Below are 23,273 nucleotides of genomic sequence, written 5' to 3'. Positions count from 1 at the left end.
TAAAAATAAATATCTTAAAAAAAAAAAAGAGATCCAAGATTCCATCTTTGTACCCAACTGGCTATATCTTGTGGAGGACGTACTCTTAAGAAGAAAAATAAAAGGAAAAAAATTAAAAGCTGTTACATTTTGTGTACTTTTCAATGTATATGGAAAATTATCATTTTTATAATAAATGAAGTTACATTGTTAGGAGTTACAGATTTTCTGTGCTCAGAGTCAGTCACTTAGTGACATCTAGTGAGTGACAGGCTAGTGTTGCTAACCAAATGATGGAGGAAGTGAGCAAAGGATTACCCATAAAGCTTCCGAGTTGCTCATGGATAGCAGAACTGCTTGGGAATTAGAGTTACCTGGTTCCTGTAAGTCGTAATGAGGAGAGAAATCTAGTCCCATTAAATTGTGACAGTAATAACCATTGCCATTGGCTCCAACCTTATTAAAAATACGCAAGCACTGGTCCTTAAGCTGTGTGGCTATTTGTCTCTTTTCTCCATTTTCATTTTGGTATCATAGCTGATGCACACTCTGGTTGTCAATTGTAATTACAGCCACAGTTTTACGGGTACATGACCCAAAGTGGGGAAGTCACTGGGACCTTAGAATGGGAAGCTATTGCTGGTATGGAGGTATACCTATAATCCTAACAGGAGAGCAATGCGTTCAAAGACCAGCTTGGTGACATAATACAGCCACCTTGTACAAACGGCCTGCTGCTGTTTTCTGGCCTGGGGAGCTGCACTTGTGGCTTGTGACATCTTGTCAGGTTAGGAAGCAGAGAGCTCTAGATTGGAGGTAGGGTTAGGCGACACAGTGAGAGGCTCACTACCCTGAACAGGCTACCTCTCCCAGCCATTCCTCAAATTCCAAAGGCTCCATGATTATTTAACCCAGTACCAAAGGGAGACCAAGTGTTCAAACATGAGCTTGGCCTCTATTCTACATAGTCACTAGAGATAGAGTTTTAAATGCAAACGAGATTCCCAAAACTGTAAATTTGATTCCGTCTGATCTCAGTTTAAAGCCTTTCAAGAGCTCCCAAATGTTGGTACAAATTCTGGACTCTACAAGTCTTTAAAGGCTTGGGTCTCCTTAAATCTCCCTCACAAAGACAAAGACTGCCTCTTCTCCACACATCAATCTCATTTATGGCTTACCAAGCCCAGCTCCTTGGAGTTGCCTCCTCCTGAATCCTGTGGCTTCCCAGACAGCAATCTTGCCTAACTACTACTCCCTCCAATGTTTCAGCCTTGGACTAAAACACCTCTTTGGGGACACTTCTGTGGTTCTTACGGTCTTGGAGTCCTTCCTATGTTCTTTCATAACTTTGTTAACTTTCTTCAACCTTGCAAGAACAGAATATTCCTTGACTTGTGTTGGTTTTCTCTAGGAGACTCTCAGCTGCTCTCAGCCAGGGGCTTTTTCTCTGAATGTGCTTTTGGAAACTGATAACCCCCTCATACAGCACCTTGACATGTCGAGTACTTTGAACTAATAGATTGGAAGGCCTTAGAAGCAGCCTCAAAAGCAAAGTCTCCCTGGCCGGCTGCCTTTCTTTCTCTTCTGAAGTTATAAGATATCATAACTTCTCTTAAGGCAGGGCATAGAAACTAAAAATCACCTTTTCTCAAAACAAGGCATCCATTCTAGAAAGCTCACTTTCTTTTCTGAAGACCCTTCTTCTAGAGTGGTCCTGACTCATACACAAGGGGAAGATGTACTACTCAGAAAAGGCAGAAACTACAAGTAGGCTTTGCTGGCTTGCCTGTAGTCTGTGCCACTGGGGCCCAGCCCTGTGTGCCCGATCACATTTCTACATGGTTGTCCAGTTAGCATCATATTTAAGTGGGAAACAAGTATTTGGGTTTTAATTTTTGAACATGGCTCTCTTGTGTAAAATGTGTGTGCATAACATGTGTGATGTTCAGAGGACAATCCTGTGGAATCGGTTTTCTCCTACCTTTACAAGGGCTCCATCCAAGAACTGGCTGTCAGCCTGGAGCAGCAAGCGCATGCTTTACCCCTTACCTGCTACAACATTTTGCCCCCTCTCCAAATTTATATTTCATGAAATGGCATATAAATTGCTTAAAAACAAACAAAAAGACAGGCTCTAACTATGTGGCCTTGGTTAGCCTGGAACTTGCTACATAGACCAGGCTAGCTTTGAACTCACAGAGGTCCATCCACCTGCCTCTGCCTCCAGAGTGTTGGAATTCAAGATGTACACCATACCTAGCCTGAATTGCCTAATATGTTTTTAAAAGTGAGTAACTTCAGAGTAGTAAAGTTCATCCAAACTACTGTGTGTATTATTTAATTCTCCCCTTAAATGTTTGTGTGTTTAATTAAACCGAAACAAGATATAAAAAGCATGGGCTGGGGTGCAGCTCAGCATGCTCAATGCCTTGGGTTCACTCTTGAACACCACAAAAACAAAAAATAAAAGACACAAAAAAGGGACCATCAATGAATAAAAGAAAAATGTAGGGGCCTGTTAGGAGGAAGAGCACTGAGGCAGTGAACACTTTAAGTAGTGTGGGTCCCTGAGGCCAAAAGGGGAACTCACAGGATGATTCTGCCTGGTAAAATAAATTACAAATTTTAAATAAACTTTTATCTATACTAAGTTGAGAAAATTATTATATACATCCTTATATAGGAAACAATGGAAAATATAATTTGTAATGGTTTAATTCTAATTTTGTGGGATGTTTTTAGTGTGGGTTTTCCTACGTAGCCCAGGCTGGAGCCTTGGTACTGTGCTGTTTATCAACTGTAGGTTTTTTTCCTGAGAAAAAAATTAAAAATTCAGTGTTTTCTTTTTATCGTTCTGCTCCACTTTTTTTCATTGTACCTGGTACTGGGTTTCATAGGATAGTTTCATAAGTATGCTCTGACTGTATTCCCATCCTACAAGTCTCACTTCCCTGTTGGTCTTTGTTGCCTAGATAGCTTTGCTTCTACTTCATGCCATATACAGAAGCATGCTTTTATGTGTTTAAGTCACTTAATAATTATCTCCAGCTATATCCATTGTAATGCAAAGGATGCTTTGTTCTTTATGGATGGAAAAGTTTCACTGTATATAGACAGCACATGTTCCTTGTCCATTTCTCAGTTGCTGGACACATAGGTTGGTGTCATTAGCTACTGTGAATAGTGCTGCACAAAGCCTGATGTGGAGGTATTTCTGTGGTGTGCTGCCCTGCAGTCCTTCAGGTCAATACCTGAAGAGTGTCTCCTTGGTTCCTTTTCTATTGCTGTGAAGAGACACCATGACCAAAGTAACTTATCATACAAAGTATGTGATTGGGGGCTGTTTACAAGTTTCAGAAGTTGAGCAGACTCCATGACCAAGTAGGCAGACATGGTGCTAGAGCAGTAGAGTGGCGCTGAGCTGAGAGCTTACGGTTGATCCACAAGCATGATGCAGAAGGTGGGGGCTGGGAGTGGGGGTGAGACCTTGTGTTGCAGGATATTTGATCATACAGTGAAACCTGAGATTGTGTTATTTACTGGAAAAACCTGTCTTTAGTTGTGGTGTGGCTCGGCCTTAGCACACACCTTTAATCCAAGAACTTCCTGCTTGAATATTGTCAACAGGATTAAATAAAGTCAAGCAGAGGTCAAGAGGCAGAGCAAGCAACCAGTAGATAGGAAGTGAACACAGGGTTATTAAGAAGAAGAAAACCAATAGAGAGATGTACAGGAAGTACAAGGGAAGAATATTCAGTTTGAAGGTTAAAATATGGGGGAGGGGGCATTCCTCCTGAGAGATCGGCTGAGTAGGAAGGTCAGCTGGGTGCTTTCTCTGCCTGAGCTAGCAGGCTTTCCCCCAGCATCTGGCTTTTGAGTCTTAAAAACAAGTGTGCACACAGCTAGGTATGGCATGGGCTTTGAAACCTCAAAAAGCCTCCACCAGATATACACCTTGTCTAACAAGGCCACACCTCCTAATCCTTCCCAAACTGTTTTACCAACTAAGGACCATTCAAATATATGAGCCTATGAGGGACAGTCTCATTTAAACAACCAGAGTGGTATAAAGCTGGGTTATACGTTAGGCTTAAAGAAACCCAGTGGCTGGACTAGTTTACATCCCCACCAGTGGGGTGCCCTAGTCCACAACCTCACCAGTATTTGTTGTTTCTTACTGTCATTCTGATTGGGGAAAGAATGAATTTCAAAATGTTTTACTATGCACTTCCCTGATTCACCTGGAAGATTTTTACCCTGTGGCACAGTGCTAGCTGGATAGCCTCATCCATTTGGGAGGTGTTCCATGTTTGTGCCTGTCTTGTCATATACCATGGTCAGATACATGAGTCACTTCTACAGCATCCTGAGACAGTTCTAAATGCTGCAGAGTGTACTGAGTGATCCACTCCAAATACTCTAGCAAGTACTGCAAATGGTCTGTGGCACTGAACAGTTAGAACAGACCTTGGTAACACAATCTATAGATCTGGCTTTGACTTGTAATGGCACCAAGAGTTGCAAGGAATTCATTTTCACATATTTTCTGTATGCATGCATATTGTGATATACACACAGAGGTAAAATGACAGCCTCTGGTGTTATTTCTCAGGTGCCATCTACCTTTCTGCAGACAGGAACCCTCAGGCTGACTGGCTGGCCAGGGATCCCCAGCTGTTTTGGTGGGGAAGGTGGGTGTGGTCTCTGCGTGTGGGTAACACGTGTATGTAGAGGCCCAAGGCTGACGTCTTTCTTCATAGATCTTTACCTTAGATACTGAGACACAGTCTCTCTGTTCAACCCTGGAGCTCCAGAGATTCTGTTTGTCCCAGCTTATTTACTTATTTTAACATGAGATAGTTTCTGAGGCTCTAACTCAGGTCCTCAACCTTACAAGGCAAACACTTTACCACTGTTTTATCCCCGAAGACCTAAGGATCTTCTGTTTTTCAAGGGTCTACTTAAGCTGAGGCTGGCAGGGAGGGTCTTTCTGACCTGCTCACCACCCCGAGCCTCTAGCATCTTTCTGCATTTATCCTTAGGGCAGACATGTTTTGGAACCAGGTTATCATGTCTGGTTAGGAGAGATAGGAGACATGAGGCTCAGCTCAGCCCAACTGGAGGTGGAGCCCTGAGCAAGGCGGCAATTGTCTCACCCCACTGGGTAGGTGCAGACCAGTGCTCTGGCACACACTGGCATGTTCACCAACTCAGAAACACTATTCTGCAATCAACTCTGACACAAATAAACTCGGGGAACTAAGAAGCAGACTAGAGAACTTTGTCTAAGCTCTCTCATTTCATTTATTAAACTGTTCTCAAAACTAATGCGCAATATCAATAAGCATATGATGTTGACTGGAGATCACAAAGTATTGAGAGGTGGGGATCACTTAGAGTGAGCCTGAATATCCCTTCTCTCTCAGCCTAAGGGCCAACTTGTTTAGAGGTCGAAGCAGGCTTGCCTGCAAAGAGAATTATGAGTGTGCCACATTCTAGCACATTGTATTTAACAGATGAAGCTAGACATAACAGATTCCATTTTTCATTATGTAATCTTCATGGCCTTTGCTAGTGGGCAGGCGACAGGTGTGACCATGCTGTCTGTGCACAAACTGTCTTGATCTCTCCAGAATCACTTACATGAAGTTCTGAGTAATTCCTCAATTCCAGATGGAATTTTGGGTTTTTTTTAAAGTATTTATTTTTATTTTATGTACACTGGTGTTTTGACTGCCTGTATGTCTGTGTGAAGGTGTCAGATGCCCTGGAACTGGAGTTACAGACAGTTGTGAGCTGCCATGTGGGTGCTGGGAATTGAACTCTGGTCCCCTGGAAGAGCTATCAGTGCTCTTAACCACTGAGCCATCTCTCCAGCCCCCGAATTTTGGGGTTTTAAGTAAAGATAAAGTAGTAAAACTGGAGGCATAAAAGGAGATAAACTGTTAAGAAAAACAGAAAGGACAAACTGACCAGGACCTGAGAGCCAGTAGAGAACTGTGCTTCCTCAGGGGGCCACAATAAGGATTTTAAGTCATCGGTGGAATGCAGCTTACTCATTGTCCACAAGGTAGAAACAACAGCTCAATTTCTACACTCTTACAACTAGCCATGACTCCTGGGAGCCTCATGCCTACTGACTCAATGATGTTCTAGTCAGACATATGATCCTGTGGCATTTTACACAACCTGTTCTGTAAAGTGTACTGCTACTCAACAAAATAGTGAGATGCCTACCTATCTATTCAAATAGAACATTTCACAATGGTCCTCAAGGGAACACCTAGGGCAGAGTCACTTTCCTGAACTATTGCAAAAGACTCAGTGGTGTGACTCTCTGGGAACTCCCACTTTCTCTCTTGCAGTGTTTCAATGTCTTGTGTCCTTTGTAAATTCTTTTTACCCAGCTATGTCTCTAACCTTCTGTTTTACACGATGCAGGAAATCTTTGGATGCACAGTAATTCCCTTTACTCCTTCCTCTTCTGGAAGTAATTTTTTTTGTTTTGTTTTGTTTTTCAAGACAGGGTTTATCTGTGTAGTCTTGGCTGTCCTGGACTCATTTTGTAGACCAGGCTGGCCTCAAACTCACAGAGATCCACCTGTCTCTGCCTCCTGAGTGATAACAAAACTTTTTGAGAAGCAATAAGATAATTAAAATTATGCTTAAAAAATTATAGGTTCAGAGGAAACAGGGAACAACTTAAAAATTATTTGGGCTGGCATCAATTTAGGCACCAAGTTATATCCCTAAGAGGCTTTCATCAAAGTTTCCAACCCAAGAAATTTACTTCCTTTCACCTGTCTAAGTTGTAGATCGAAATACTAGTGTCTTGTTAAGCCTCCTGTATTTTCCTTGAAGAAAGAGAAAAAAAGAAAGCTCAGTGATAAAAAACCCAGGGCACGGCACTATTCTACCATTGAACTTACACTCTCAACCCTGTTATTTAGCTGGATTGTCTTGAATAGTTGTACAAGTTTACAACGGATGATGTAATTATTTGATGAAAATGCCTGTTAGGATTTTAGTGGTAAGTTTTTAATTCTAAAGTAAAATATCATAAAACAAAAAAGTAAAATCCACGACAGCCAAGCCTTTCTACTTGGTCTTAAAGTACAAACTCCTCCATAGAGATGACAAATTTCAGTCTTCCTCAAAGAAATGGAGCAATTGACCCTCTGGCTCCTTCATACAGCCTGGCATGCACAGTACAGGTATGAAACCTGCTGTGCAGAACCGTAGGCCCCACCAGCTCCACCCAGCCCATCTGGAATCTACAGCCTCTGACTAAGTATCCAGTACTTCCACCATTAACCTATACTCCTAGTTTGGAAATCTAAACTTTACTAAGATCTCTCTGTGAGTGAGGTGTACATCAAAGACTTAATAACTATTTTAGGGCTGCAAGATGTCTCGCCAACAAGCCTGATGACTAATCTTCATCCTGAAGACCTATGTGGTAGAAAAACAGAATGCACTCTCCACAGTTGCCTTCTGACCTCTACACGTGTGCTGTGGTTTGCACATGCCCACCCACATACAAATGTACACACAAATAAATTTAAAAAGGACAGAACTGTTCTACACCATAGCCAAGGTTGCTCTCGAGACTGAGCACTGCAGTGCAGTTTGATGGAGGCACTGATCTCAGACGTACCACTAAACAGCTACTTCTCAGAATTGCCGTGAGAACCAAATGGGACCCAGCAGGCTCTTGTTGCCTGGGCTGAGCCCACCTCCCAGCCTTTATCCGGCACTACTTTCTGTTCTTGTATGTTTCACTCTAGCCATGCCAACCACAGAAAGAGCATGCCACTGCTGCTTTAGGATCTTACACAACTTTCTTATCCACGTATAATTCCCTGTCATGTGATCTCTGCATGTCCAGCTTGTTACTCAGACCTCAGCCCAAGTATCATCTTTACACTGAGACCATCTTGGACTCAGTATTTTCTTTTGTGAACTTGACCTAAACTGAGTCGTCTGGAAAGAGGAAACCTCATTTGAGAAGATTCCCTCTATTAAGACTGCCTGTGAGCATGTCCGTAGGGGCATTTTCTTGACTAATGTGGGACGGCTCAGGACACTGGGAGCAGTGCCACTTCTGGGAAAGGTAATCCTGGGTTGAATAGAGGCTGAACAAGCCACAAAGAACTAGTAAGCAGCATTTCTCCATGGCCTCTGCTTCAGGTCCTCCCTCCAGGTTCCACCGTGACCTCCCTTAATGGATTATGCCTAGGATGCATAAGCCTAATAAACTCTTTCCTCCCAAGTTGCTTTTGGTCATATTTTACTGTAGTGATAAAAAGCAAACTAGGAGAGAATGGAGTGGGCTATTGCTGGGACAGAACTGACCATATTGTTGGGGAGGATTATGGGAAGTGTGTGTAACTGTGCTATGGAAAAACTACTATACACTCAAAGATTAATGGGCTCTTCTGTGGGCGCTTGGGAGAAAGCTGAGAGCAGTACAGACCATGGCAGCCTGAACTGTGAAGTTAGAGGAAAGTCTGAGAATCTCTCAAAGAACCTGGTAGGGCTGTTCATATAATATTCTGTATATAAGACTGTGGTTTCTGGTCAGCTGGGGCTAAAGAATCAGCTGTTATTAACGAGACTGGGTGCCACTGAGATAAAATCTGGAAGTACTCCTTAATGATCAGTACACAGAAGCTGTGGTCCAGCAGAGTGCACCTCAGACTTGTGGCCAAACCTGGCACATGCACGAGGACTCCATGTATACTGGCTTTGGCAATATGGAAGCTACAGGACTGAAGGGTACTGGAGAGCAGCTGAGGCTTGGCACTGTAAGAGGCCAAGTGGTAAAGGTAGTCTCAGGTGCAGTGGAGTGCAACCTACTGGAAACGCCAGGACTGTGGGATGACTAGCAACAGCTGTAGCAGGCGTGCGCCGACGCTGGCTTGAGCCTGACACAAAGTACATATGCTGTGCGTGGACGGCAAGGCTGGAGAAGCAGAACTGCCTAAGCTTTGAAGACCAGATCATGAGTGAGCAAATCCCAGATACTGCACACAGATTTACCTCATGGAATAACAAGCATGCAACTTACTTTTGGTTTTATAGGAACCTAACTTTTAAATTTTTAGAGACTTTGAACACTTTAATAAAGACTGAACTTACAAGTGAATTTTAAGACTACAGGACTTATAAAGGTAGATGTGTTTTATATTATATCAGTATTATCTTGGGAATAAACAAAGGTTATAATTTAATAGCAGTATAGTAATAAGTGTGTCAAATTGAAAAGGAGCCAATTGTGCCAGGTTTTTTGTTTCTTTGTTTTGTCAACTTGACACAAAGTAGAATCCTCTGGGAAAAGGAAATCTCAGTTGAGAAAATGCCCCTGTAGGCAACTTTACAGGGACATTTTCTTGATTAACGGTTGATGTACGAAGGCCTAGACAACTAGAGGCAGTGTTGCCCTTAGACAGGTGGTCCTGGGTTGCTAAGGTTCGAAGACTGAGCAAGCCATGAAGTGCTAAGCAGCACTCCTCCATGGCCTCAGCTTCAGTTTCTGCCTCCAGGTTCCTATCTGAGATCCTGCCCTGACTTCATCAATGATGAATTTGATGTGGACATATAAGCAAAACAAATCCTCTCCTCCCCTAAGCTGTTTTTGATTATGATGTTTTATTGCAGTGATAGAACACAAACTAGGAAAACCACAAGTCTGCCCACTCTGATGAGTCACCCTAATTCTCGGCAAGGGACTTAGCATACTCTGTGAGCAGGAACAAGGAATATTTAATTCAGGATTGTAACCCGGATGCCGTCAGCTGTGCCTCTCACTGTCTGCTCAATGCACATCTGTTTAATGGAGAGGATAAAGCTACCCTGGAGAATACACCTTACTTGAATGTTAAATGCTTTTGTTTAAAGAGAACCTTCCTTTCTTTTTCACTACTGGATTTCTTGGCAGTGATAGAAATGTCACTTGTTTACTCTCTGGTCATATTATGTTAAGTGAAAAATATGCACTGGCTGGGCATGGTAGCTTTAATCCCAGCTATAGGGAGGTAGAGGAAGGTGGATCTTTGAGTTCAACCCAGTGTAGTCTACGTAGTGAGTTCAGGGCAGTCACAACTACCCTGTCTCAGAAAGAAAGAAAAGAAAAAAAAGAAGAAAAGAGAAGAGAAGAGAAGAGAAGAGAAGAGAAGAGAAGGAAGGAAGGAAGGAAGGAAGGAAGGAAGGAAGGAAGGAAGGAATAGATACACAGGCTGCTTCATCAACTCATGAGCTATCTGTCTTCCCTTCAAGTGTCTTTGTGAAGCAATTCACATTAGGTCATTTTATGCATATCCCTGGATACTGCTGAAATTCAACTTAGGGCAGTAAATGATGATGCTCTGTCCAGTTGCTGGATCATCGACAGCCAGATGGCCTGGAGGCTTGCTGGGCAAAGCTGCCAAAGACACAGGAAGAATCTACTTCATTAGACACCAATCTGAGAACTGTCCAAAGACTCCTACCACAAGCCTGACATTTAACAGTGGTTTAGTTAGCTCTTAACTTTCTTCAGTTATGCATGAAAGAAATTTGTTAAGTTCAATATTTCAGATTTCAAAACAATAGGCCACACATTAATAATGTACAGAAGCAGACCACAACTGTTTGCTTTAATCTGCTCATATTGTCTACTAGGAAGGCTACAGGAATTCTCCCATCACCATCAAGTTATGCCCAATACGTCTCCCCATCACAAGAATGGCAGAGAAGCCTCTTCATGACCTCTCCTGAGCTCAATAAAAAATAGAAAAAGAAAAGGCACACCTGACAGCTGATTTATTTGCTGAGTTTACAGAGCAAGGGCCCCATCTGTTGGTACTGGCTGAAACAGGAAGTTAAGAGAAGGGTATGGTGATGAAGGGAATCCTGCATTGACTCCTCCAAGTCCAGTAATCCACATGCTGCTCAGCAAACCCTACTGCATGGAGCATGACTTCATTATTGTCAGGCAGGAAAGGAAATGGAGTTTCTGCCATCGTCCATGATTCCATATCCTCAGGCTTGTTTTATATTAACTGAACTGCTCCAGAAGCAACAAGAGGTGCAATGGTTTTGTACCGGATCAAGTGCTGCGAGCCCTCCTCCAAGTCAATAACATAGTCTCTGAAAGAGGAGGAGACGTTTTATGGAGGGAGTTTAGCTGGTTCTCCATGGGGAAGACGCACATGCACTCACCTCTGCTCGTCCGCTTCTGGTTCTACTAGTATGTTTTCTTGTCGTTCTTTCACTCTCAGAAACACATACGAATCTAGATCTGGTTTGGGAACTGCCAGGAAAACAAAAATGTAATCATAAAACACTAACATGTTCAGCGAAAGTCAGTAGGGTTACTGTTATCGAGACTTGTGATGTAAGCGGAGATGTGAGGGAGGTCTGGCTCTTTGTAGAAACCACTCACTTAACAAATGACATAGACTTACAATGTGTAGAGGACTCTATGTAGCAGTTTCCTATTTTGAAAAGGGTCCATTCTAAGAACCCCAGTGAATAGTACTGAATCATATATGCACATACCTAAAAGCTTTAACAGCACTAATCATAATTGAGTAATTATACTGTAATAAAAGTCAATGTGGCTTCTCCCCACCCTTATGCTTGTGAAGATACAATGCCTATACGATGAAGGTAAATTACTTAGACATTGTGAAATAATTTGGCCACTGCTTTTCCACAAGTACTGAGGTATACTGTCATTTATCTGGTGAGATTACATAATACTGGTCAGAACAGTGCAGAATTAAAAAGTATTTTTTAGGTATTTATTCCATGTATATGAGTGTTTGTCTGAATGAATGTGTATGCACCGCCTACATGCAGTGCCCATAGAGACCGTAAGAGGCCACTGGCTCCCTTGGAACTTGAGTTCATAAGGCAGGTCTGAACTGCCATGTGGATATGGAATTGAATCCAGGTTTTCTACAAGAGTAGCAAGCACTCTTAACCAGTAGGCTATTTCTCTTGTCCTAACAGTGCAGTATTTAAAAACTTACAAGTTATTTCTAGAATTGTCCAGCTTGTACTTTTGGGTCATGGATGACAATAGATAACAAATCTTGAAAAGTGAAGCCACAGATGAGTGGTTACATATTATGGAAGTTACAAACAGGTAAAACACGTCTTTCTAGATGAGGAGGTAACTGAGCCATTAGTGAAGCCTCATATTTGTGGTGGATGCAGTTAATGATGTGGAAAAAAAGCAGCAGGTGTGAGCTCTAAAGAAAAGCCCAGGATTTAAGCAGACGTGATGTTGGGATGCCACACAAAGGCTGAGGTAGAAAGGTACATGAAGATCTAGGATCTTATCTAAAGGAAAGCTTGGTTCACATGGTCACAGTGACTATTAGACTATTGACTGTTAGACAAAGGACTCTGCTCTTAACCCTGAGGATGCTCTCAACAGTTACAGCTAAGAAATGCTGCCACCCTTCTACCACTACTGGCCAACATCTGTCGGTATGTGTCACAAACTGGACTGTGGTTCAATGGCTCTCTGCTCCTGGAGTTATGGCAGACTCTGTGAGACTGTTGATTTAGAACGCTACACAGTGGTTTGTTCCAAGTCCCACAGGCTAAAGTGTATTCCTTTGAAAGTCATACATGCAAGTTGTCACTTGTATCTGGAATGAGACCGTGGAGGAAGGTATTGAAGTTTAAATGAGGCCATTGGGGTGGGTACTAGGTCAGTCTGACCAATGCTCTCCTAAGAGGATATGAAGACACAGAAGGTCCAAGTGACTTTAAGGAGACCGGAATGCATGCTTCTTCCCTTTGGCCATGTAGGACACACAGAGGAATCATGAAGTTCTTACTAGTGACTTCATCCTGGACTTCCAACTGCCACAACTGTGAGCTGTTCAAATACACTAGGATGGTGTTCCATACTGCAGGACTCCTGCTGCAGCATGTGCTAGGGCAAGGGGTAAGTGATCAGGGCGCTGCTGTATGCAAGGCCAAGGAACACTGGGCTCAGTAGACAAGGTGGGATCTGGTCTCCTAGACAAAGATTTGATTTGGTCTGGCAGTTTTGTCTCATTAGACTTAACTATAGCAGGCTGAGGGATATGTATTTCACTGAGAACTCTCAAAAGCTCAGCTGGCAGATTTTCACAATAGCGCTGAAAAACGCTTTCTAGAGGCAGAAAACTGTTTCCTAGCCTCCTATATAGCCACAACACTCTGACAGTTATAAAACCTGTGAGACCTGCTTTCCCAGAGCTCAGAAAGGCCCAGGATGGTCCCAGATGCTCAGAAAGTTTATGACTGAATAAATGAAGAGTCTGTATCTGGAGTAACAGCTATGAGTCCAATCCATTTTTGTGGACACAAAAGTAATGCTGAAACTTTAACCTTGACATCTATTTTTGATTACTTTTGTTTTTAACCAGAACTTTTCCTTTTCCCTTCTATTATCTTGCTCCTTATCTGCATACCTATTTTTCCACACTGATGAAAGAGAACAGACTCTCAGGCATCTTAAGATGTCCGGGATGATATTATGGTCCTGATCTTCATCTGGAAAAGGCAGCTCTGCTTACCTGCCCTCAAGAAGTCCACTTTCTGCAGGTTGGGAGGCATGTGTTTTAAGGCAACATTTTTAAAATAGGTCTCTGTGTGATCCATATACCTGGAACAAAGATGTTAAATTGCTGTGATGTGCACAAATAGGAGCCACCAAGGTTATTAGGCTTTGATAACTGTGTATGAGGCCCATGCTTGAAGCCAAGCACAGAAGCACAAAAATTTTACATTTCCTGTTCACTTACTCTTTGGCAAAAGCAAACTCCTCTGGAGAAAGGATGGAAGGTTCCCCCACTGGGCGTGTTTTCTCCTTCTCTAGAATGTGAGGGAAAAACTTCTCTATCTGTGAAGATAAATAAAAATCATGAAAGTTCATCACTCAGGGCTCACATGCTTGCTGCTCCTCCTCCTCTTTTTTTTTTTTTTTTGGCAGTGTTGGGGATTGACCTCAGTGCCTTGCATATACTAGTCTAGTGCTCTGCCACTGAGCTACCCAAGACCCAGTTTTATTTTGTTTATACGCTTGTGTGTGTTCATGTGTGTGTGTGGAGGGGGCTAAAATTATATATCTGCATATACATATAAGCCAGTAGATAACCTTGGGTTTCATTCCTCAGGTATCATTGACCACACTTTTGGAGATACTGTCTCTTAGTGGCCTGGAACATGCTGAATGAGGTTGTTGCTAATCTTAAAGCTGACAAGAAAGGGTTACAGAAATTGCTCAGTGGTTAAGAGCAAAGGACCTAGGTTCAATTCCCAGCACTCACATACAGCTCACAACAATCTGTAAATTCAGTTCCCAGGCATCCAATTGTATCCTCTTACCTCCATGGGTACCAGACACGGACACTGTGAAAAGACTTATACGCAGGTGAAACTCCCATACACATAAAATTATCAACAGCAGCAACAGTAAAACTGACAAGAAGCTAGGAGTGTGGCTCAGTGGCAGAGAGAATGTCCAGCATGTGCAAGGCCCAATTCCCCAAGCACTAAGGGGTTAATAAATCACACAAACAGCAAGCTTCCAAAAGTCCAAACAAAGATACATTCCAAGACCCCCAAAGGAAGACAGTTCAAAGAGGAGAGCTTTTGGTAACAGCTTCTGAAAACACAAATGTATCTGATACTAAGGAAAAGAGGGGCTATATTTAACAGTTAATGTATAGAGTGTCTTCCTAGGAGCTGAAACCTGTACAAAAGCTGAAAAAGAAAGGTATATAGAAGACACAGATATAGTACATGGATTATCAGAAATGAGATATATAGCTTGGAAAAAGCTCAACATTAACAAGACTAAAACACATTTACAACCAAAAAGCTAAATGCTACAAAATTTAAAAAAAAAAAAAAAAAGTATATTTTGTTAAAGGAAATGGCCTTTGGAAGTAAGAAATTGACCATGGCCAGCAGGGAGAGAGGAGAAAGAGGCAGTAGTGACTGTCATTTAAAACTGGATATCTATTTTTTTTTAAGTTTTTCTTGTATACTATTTTGTAAAGTTCCCTAACAGTCAGGCATGGTGGAAAACGCCTATAATTCTAACACTCAGGTGAAAGCCAGAAGAGCTCAAGTTTAAGGCAGGCCCAGCTACACAGAGACCTTGTCTTAATAAAAGTAAGATCTGATATCTTTGTGCTACCTTTGTAGACAGACTATAATCCTAGCAATGAACTGGCAGGATTATACATGGATGAATAAAAAACACTGGTTTATGGATGGAAACAACTCTGTGGTAGGTAGCCTATCTACCACCAGCACGTGTGAGGTCCTAAAGTCAATTTCCAGCCCTGGGTCAGGAGCTGGGTCTGCAGGTGAAGGCACTTGCCATGAACACTGAGGACATTGAATTTGATCCCCTGAACCCACATGGTGGACAGACAGAACAAGCAATTGTTGTTCTCTGACCTCAACAAGCACATTAATAAACACTAAAACAACAAAACAAAACAAAAAAATTATCCATTGAGCTGGGCATGGTCACCGCTGCCATAATCTCGGCATTTCAGAGGCTTAGGCAGAAGGTTCTTGAGTTCAGGTCAGCCTGGATTATAGTGAGAACTTATCTCAATCAAAAACCGGAGCTGGAGAGGTAGCTTGGTTGGAGAGAAAACCCAAGGCCCTGAGCTGGATCCTGGCACTACATAAAACAGTGTGGTGGGAGCACCTGCTTATAATCCCAACACTTGGGAAGTGGAGACAGAAAGATCATGAGTTCAAGGTCATCCTCGGCTACATGGCGAGCTTGAAGCCAGCCTAAGCTTTATAAAACCCACTACGACACAAAAATCCACAAATAAACACATGTAATAAGACCTCAGATGCAGCTGAGCGGGTGCCTCACGCCTTTAACCCCAGCACCAGGGAGTCGGGGGCAGGCAGATCTTTGAGACTGAGGTCATCCCTGTCTCTGTTTCCAGTTCCAGACCAAGCAGGCACACATAGCAAGACCTTGTCCCCAAAATACCCCTCCCCTCCCTAAACAGACCCCACAGAAACAGTAACAAAAAAAAGCACATTATTCAGTGGGTAGGTGTCTATCTGAGAGAAGCTTCTGCTAAAATACTCTTATTATTGGCTCAGTCTTATTAATGAGTCAGATATAAATTTTTACTCCATATGCATTGAACTATTGATGGCAAAGTATTAAGAGATAGCTAATATTTTGAGGGACCAGATCAGGATTTAGAGTCCAGGATAATGGCCCTACTTATTTAATAAGATCACATTTAATGGGATGGGAGGATGGTTCAATGGTCAAGACTATTTGCTGCTCTTTTGGAGACCCCAGCACTCACATGGGAACTAACAATCATCTGTTAACTCCAGATCCAGGAATCTGATGCCCTCTTCTGGCCTCTGAAGGTACTATGTATTCACATGGCGGACATATATGCATCTAAGACACTTAAATACACAAAAGGCATTCAAATAAAAAAGATAACACTTAAGAGCTTAATCAGTAAAGCTGTAAATTGAGGGGTCAAAATTCAAGCCATACAAGGACATCATGGTGCCTGGAAGGAGTGACTATAAACACTTCAGAATGGATTAAAAAAGTGCAGAAAGAGTTGAGATGAATCTAGTTGTTAGCTTTACTGATGTGATCCTGAATGGTGCCCTTATCAGTTCTAAATCCAGAGTAATGGATGTGATTGTCTTATCCCACTGTAGTATAACCACTTCTATGGAATAGGACATACAGCCAGAGTTACACAGTGAGACCCTGTCTCAAATAAACAAACAAGTAAATGAATAAATGTTTCACAGTTTCATTTTTGTAAGTCAGGAGCTACGAACTATAGTAGAATAGCAAATGATCATAGTCCATTTGACATATGCTAAATAATTGGAACTGGTTCTCACTAGCCAGGCAACTCTCTCTCCCAAAGAGCTCTGTCTTTAGTACTGACTCACTCTAACTCTAGAAGGCACCATCTAACATCAAATAAATTAGATTTAAAATGTTAAAAATTTCCTGGACTTATCCAACCTACAGTTTCATCTACACTTCCCAGAACGTACTTTCCTCACTCCCTGGCTATGGTGATGCTGGGCTCTTAGAATCTTCAGACCCTTGACTTCTCCCTATGCTGTTCAATACTCCAAACATTACTGTATTAATGCCCATCAAACCTTCATAAGTCGACATCGCAAATAGCTGCTAAGGACGTAGCGGATCCTCTCCATCTCCATTCGATGTATACTGACCTTCAGATCACCCTTTTTGGCTCTTCTGAGATTTTCTTCCTATTATAAGAGAATTTAAATCATGATGTTCAAACACTAAAGCATATAAGCACTGGCAAAGTCAAGGAACCAAAAATTAAGCAGTTATAATTCAAAACTACCCACTTTAATTATGACCATTTCAATAGAATCTGAATAAGGTCAGCCACAAGGTTCTAAGATTCCAATCATTGTAAAGGAGATGATGTAGCACATAGCAGAAATGTCTAAGGGTCGAAAAACAAAACAAAACAACAACGAAGAGGAAGAAGGAGAAGAAGAAAAGGAGGAGGAATAAGGAGGAGGAGAAGGAGGAGAAGGAGGAGAAGGAAGGAAGGAAGGAAGGAAGGAAGGAAGGAAGGAAGGAAGGAAAAAGAAAAAAGGAAGGAAAGAAAAAAAATGAAAGAAAGAAAAGTAAAAAGGAAGGAAGGAAGGAAGGAAGGAAGGAAGGAAAGAAGAAAGAAAGAAAGAAAGAAAGAAAGAAAGGAAGGAAGGAAGGAAGGAAGGAAAGAAGGAAGGAAGGAAGGAAGGAAGGAAGGAAGGAAGGTCTAAGGCTCTAAGGCTCTAAAAACCAGTGTCAAAACACTAGTTTGGGGACTAGGGCGATAGCTCCATGGGTAAAGTGTTTATTATTGCAGACAAGAGAACCTGAGTTTGTATTCCCAGATCCTAAGCAAGGCCAGGTGTGGTAGTGTGTGCCTATAATCCCAGCACTCATGCAGTACAAAGGGAGACAGAGACAGGAAAAATCCTAGAAGCTCCAGGACCAGCTGGGCTAACAAACCCAGCAGTGAGCAGAGATCCTGTCTCAAGGTGGAAGAGGAGTACTGACATCCAAAGTTGTATTATGACCTTCACACCCATGCACACACGTGCCTGAGAATCATACACACAGCTACAAGAAACCAACAGCCAACCCTTATGAGGCTCTTATGAGGCTCTATAAGACACAGACATTGTAAAGTTGCTCTGAAGGTGCTAATAACCTAAGCCCAGAGCATTCTAAGACAAACTTAATGGTCATCAAGGGTCAGGCAAGTTAACGATGTTAGAAAGGAGAGTTGTCAGGGATTGTAGAAAACAGAACAGCACTGTGAATGGGATGCTACTTAGCTGCTCTGGTCAAACCATCTCATGCAGAGATGTAGAGCCGGGGACAGACCTTATACTGTTCACAGGAAGCTGGCATGCTGGTGTTTACAGGGCTCTTAGGCTGAAGGGAGAACCCAGGTTTGGTGTCCAGCACCCACATAATGGCTAACAACCACCTGTAACCTCAGTTCTAGGGAATGTGATACTCCCCGCTGGGCTTTGTGGGCACCAGGCATGCATGTAGTATACATACATGTAGGCAAAATAGTCACACACATAAAATTAACTCAAAAAATTTTATGGAAACCTTTGCAGTTTAAAACATAGATGCAATGGCCAATACTGGTTGTCCCCTTGACCAGATCTAAAATCAAGTAAAACCCAAGCAGCTGGGCATGCCTGTGAGCGAGTTTCTTGATTAGATCATCTGAGGTAGAATGAGCTTAAATCTAGGCCATACCTTCTATGGACAAGCTTAAATAAAAGGGAACAGGAAAAGGAAACTAGCTTTTTGCCTGCTTGCCCTCACTCTCGATGGCCAGTTCATCTACCCTGCTGCTGAGGCATTACTTCCCTAGTAATAGAACACTACTTCTCTCTAGGATTCCAACATACACTGAAGATCAGCTGAGGCTTCTATCCTACTGAACTGAACCACTTATTATCAGATTCTTGGCCTTTCTGTCAGGAGTCAGATATTGTTGGACTAGCCAGACCACAGCCTGTAAGCCACTGTAATAAATATAGATTTCATTTTTTCATGAACCTTAAGAGAACCCCAACTAAAATCTTGGTAACTTTTTTTTTTTTAAGTACTGGGCTGAGTCAAACAAAAAGATTTGTCTCATTTCACTATGCTGACCAAATGCTCTCTCTTCCTCTGCAGCCCAGCGACAAGTAACTCTTACCATGTGCTCTAGCTGTTCCATGACACATTCGACAATTTCAGACTTGTTTTCCAGTAGCTCAGGGGCAAACTTTTCATTCATCCATGCCTAAAAAGCAACACAGGAAAAATGAGTGGTAAACTCACAATGGAGCAAAACACACTAGAGACAGTTCAAGGGCCATGAAAATCACAACCATCCTACAGAGAAGACTACCAGCTGGAAGATTAGGAATGCTCTGAAGACAACGCATGGTGACCTTTCCATATCTTCTTTTAGGAAAAGGGCTTTTATTCAATTGAAAAAAAATATTAAAGCACTGCTTATTTCGTTCATCATTACATTAACTTGTAGGTGATGGCCATGAGAGTCTAGCCTTGTCATCTAAGAGCATCCAATGGGAACACATTACTACTCCCTTTCCAAAGGGAGCATCATCAATTTTCTTCCTTCCTCCTTTTTTGAGGTAGGGTCTCACTGTGTAGTCCTGGCTGGCCTGGACTGGCTATACAGACAGGACTGGCCTCAATCTCACTGGTCAATTCCCTATTACTGAGCTATACTCCCAACCTCCAAAATTTTAAACATGTTCATTATTGCTATGAACTGAATTTTGTTTTTCAAAATCTGCATGGTGGCTGGTTCTGACTCAGTAACAAGGTTGTTTACTATCATGGGAAGGTCCTTGCTTCTATCCTCAACGCCCCCCCCCCCAAAAAAAAACCCAAAACAACCCCAAAGATTTCCTATGTTGTAATCTTAATCTGGTGCCTCGAAATCTAACTATTTGGAAATGGAGTTTTAAAGAGGTGAGGTCGATGAAATGAGCTCATGAGGATGGGACCTAATCAATGTGACTGGTGTCCTTCTCAGAAAACAAAATCTTATTTCAGACACAGCCAAGAGAGAAGACCAAGTGAAGACACTGAAGATAGCCACAGGAGGCCAAGGAGAGAAGCCCAGAAGAAACCGACCATGTGAGTACACTGATCTCAGCTCTTAAAAACGGGATAAATCCCTTGGGAAGACACTCAACCTGCATTTGAGTATTATTAGCCCCACCAAACAAATACAGTCACTGAAATGAGAAACCGCACTGTAGGAAACACCTAATAAACCTTTCATTTAAAATTTAATTCAAGTACAATTACACTCCTCCCCCCCCCCCTTATTTCCCTCCCTCAAACCCCAACCATATCCCCCAAGGCACTCTCACCTTCATGGCCTCTTTTTAGTTATTGTTATGTATATATACCTATCTATATATGTATAATATGTCAATAGATAAATACAACCTGGTGAATTCATTTAGTGCTGCTTGTTTGTTTTTAGGACTAACCATTTGGTATTGGATAACCATTTAGGGAACTCATCCCTGAGAAAGACTAATTCTCTCTCTCTCTCTCTCAGCAGCTGATATTTGCCTGTAGCTCATTTAGGGGTGGGGCCTTGTGAGACTTCCCCTACCATGTTGGAATGTCAGCTGGTGTTGTCATTCATTGCTCAGGTCTTGTTTACTCAGTCATATTATTGAGCTTTGATGGGTATGGCTCCCCTGTCATATTTGGAAGACAATCCCGCAGATTTCCTGGTCCTCTGGCTCTTCCTGCTCCCGCCTTAGTTGTCCCCTGAGCCTTAGTTGTAGGGGCTGTGTTGTAGATGTATCCATTGGAGCTGGGCACCCATGACCAGCTGTTCTCTAAACAGCACTCAACCGTATATGCCATAAATGGCCATAAATGCCCCAGAACTTGTAGGGCAATGCAGTGCATGCTTTTACTGCCTGCACATAGATGGCAGAGACAGGTGATCTCTGAGAAGTCAAGGCCAGCCAGTGCTGCATAGTGAGTCCCCATCAAAACAAACAAACACACACACACACACACTTGCAGAACTCCTAAACTATCAATTTCATGAGAAGATATTATTTAAGAAAGAAAGAAAGAAAAAAGCTAGGTTATAAGAGCACATGAAATAATCATTGTTGTTGTGACTAAAAAGTATGTTGACATTTTCTTGCCAAATCAGACATTTTCCAGTGGGATGATGGAGGGACAGATTGCAGTAGAGAAGTGCATGCTTCTGTCACAAACATTTATGTCCTAAAAATATCAAAGAAGAGCCTTGCTTTGTCGAACGTTTTACTAAATATGTCCAAAGTTGTCTCTTACTAAGCCATCCCTGAAGACAGAAAAGAGGAGACTCCTTCTAGGGAATGACCTGCTCTCTGGCTTCCTATTTTTATGAAGATGTTGCAAACACTGCTCTTTAGAAACAAACCTTCAGTTACCTTATTTTCTGAGCCCTGGTATTGGACATCTGGAGTAAGTTAGGGGGATAAGAACAGGGCATATGGGCTCTATTTGGGGTGCTTACCTGCTCCAGCCTTTCAATGAGCTCTGCAGGAGTTAGGACCACCTCTTCACTACCCCCATCAGAGTCCTGTCCATGGAGATCCAGAACCTCTGACATCGTTTCTGAACCAAGAACCTAATGAGAATAAACCAACATCCTGAAAAGTTTTCCCCACTTACTTGCAAGAGAAGGCTTTTAGGGAAAAGTTTACTGGGACTAGACAGGGCCCACTGACCAGGGCTGGAGAACTCATGGACTAATTTTCAGTTGTTGCAATTAGTCCCTCAAGGATTAGGTTAATTGTCAGCTTCTCTCCTCAGCCTTTCCACTGCATGGGTCTGGAACTGAGCACACACCATACTAAACCTCAGGTGGTCCTTTTTGTCCTCAGTAGCAGCTTTCTGCCTTAGTGGCCCAGGTGCCCATTTCCGTTCAAATGTGAAACATGCATCGCGTTAAGTGCTTGGCACATCTAGTGCGCAGCTACAACTGCCCCAAGGCGCCTGCTCATCCCAACGCTCACCTCACAGTCGGCACTTAAAGCGGCTACACAGCGCGGGAATTCGTCTTCCCCACCTCCCCCAGCCCGCACGTCCACGGGCACCGCGGGCGAGGCTCCGCGAGAGGCAAGCGCCGGAGCTCGGGCCGACAGACCGCTGCCAACCGCGCCCCACGGGCCCGACCTCCAGCGGTGCAGCTCCCGCGCTCCTTTCCGAAACACAGCGTCGACCGGAAAACGTCAGCTCGCTGGGGAGCACTAACCAATCACACCCGAGAAAACCCGAACAGGCCCCGCCTCCCCAGGGCTCCGCCTCCCGCAGCCCCGCCTGCCGGAGGGCGGGCACTCGCCGAGCCGCGGAGCGTACTTCCTTCCGGGAGGCGGTGGCAGAAGTCGGGTATGCAGTCCAGGGTGACACCGGCCGGGAATGGCCACGCGGGGTCGCTCGCCACACAGCGAGGAAAGCAGGCAGTGCCGCCTCGCGGCGGACCGGTGCAGGCGTCTGCTTCTGTCTGTTAAAACCCGGCGCTTCTCCTGCGAGAGCTTGCCTCACTAGTTCCAGACCGCCCAGCTCCACCACTGTTTGGGAGCCGGCGGAAAACGCAGATTCTCAGGCTCGTCCAAGGCCCCTGCCTCAGACTTCCCGTCATTGCGATGCAGACGGTTTGCTTCCATTCAGCATAAACAAGGAAAGCAAACATATGTATTATAATACTGTACGTGTTGTTTCCGTTGTCTGGTGCCAGTATTTCTTTGACTTGTGGGCGCCTTTCTCTCTGATGTGTTTTGTTCTGTGGAAAGTGTCACTTTTGGCTGTTCTAGATTTGTTTATCTCTAGATTGAAGGACTGGGAAGTTTCCTATGCTGCGTGGAGAAGGTTAGATTGATATTGCCTAAACTATGAAAAATTACAGGTCTGGGGATATAGCTTAGCTGGTAAATTGTTCACCTTGTGAGGTCCTGAGTCCAATACCAGAATTTACATAAACGAGTCAGGTCAGCACACATTTGTAATACTAGCCCTCTACAGGACACCGGAAGATGCCTGTTGTTTGCTGGCCAGCCTAGCCCAATCAGCGAACCCCAGTACCTTAGAGAACCCTTCCTGACTAATACACCAAATAAACTCACTCTTTCCCAGGATGAACTTTGGAAGAATTGTGCCTCTACAGTTAGGACCTTAG

General features: G+C 43.1%; 1 protein-coding gene across 1 annotated transcript; it reads right to left on the bottom strand.

Annotated features, from left to right (window-relative positions):
* Window positions 1–10,622: 10,622 nt before the first annotated feature.
* Window positions 10,623–22,298, bottom strand: Gins4 (GINS complex subunit 4). The gene is made up of 8 exons (XM_055593422.1): window positions 22,114–22,298; window positions 21,612–21,725; window positions 19,257–19,343; window positions 17,164–17,277; window positions 13,770–13,867; window positions 13,542–13,630; window positions 11,182–11,272; window positions 10,623–11,109 (listed from the first exon to the last, which is right to left on the bottom strand). Exons 2-8 carry the CDS (start codon window positions 21,705–21,707, stop codon window positions 11,013–11,015), a joined length of 672 nt encoding a protein of 223 aa, XP_055449397.1. The 5' UTR covers window positions 21,708–21,725; window positions 22,114–22,298; the 3' UTR covers window positions 10,623–11,012.
* Window positions 22,299–23,273: the final 975 nt, after the last annotated feature.

Source organism: Psammomys obesus, unplaced genomic scaffold (genome assembly GCF_907164565.1).
Source record: "Psammomys obesus unplaced genomic scaffold, mPsaObe1.curated_primary_1811, whole genome shotgun sequence".
In the NCBI taxonomy this organism is placed as follows: domain Eukaryota; kingdom Metazoa; phylum Chordata; class Mammalia; order Rodentia; family Muridae; genus Psammomys; species Psammomys obesus.
The sequence above is the reverse complement of the archived record's forward strand: the minus strand, read 5'-3'. Positions and strand labels throughout refer to the sequence as shown.

Excerpts from the sequence above, each read along its gene's own strand:
- Gins4 (XM_055593422.1), bottom strand. The coding sequence starts at position 21,707 with ATGTCAGAGGTTCTGGATCTCCATGGACAGGACTCTGATGGGGGTAGT. Across the intron at positions 19,344-21,611 it reads TCATTGAAAGGCTGGAGCAG|GCATGGATGAATGAAAAGTT; the intron begins GTAAGCACCCCA and ends GTTGCTTTTTAG. Across the intron at positions 11,110-11,181 it reads CCAGAAGCGGACGAGCAGAG|AGACTATGTTATTGACTTGG; the intron begins GTGAGTGCATGT and ends CTCCTCTTTCAG.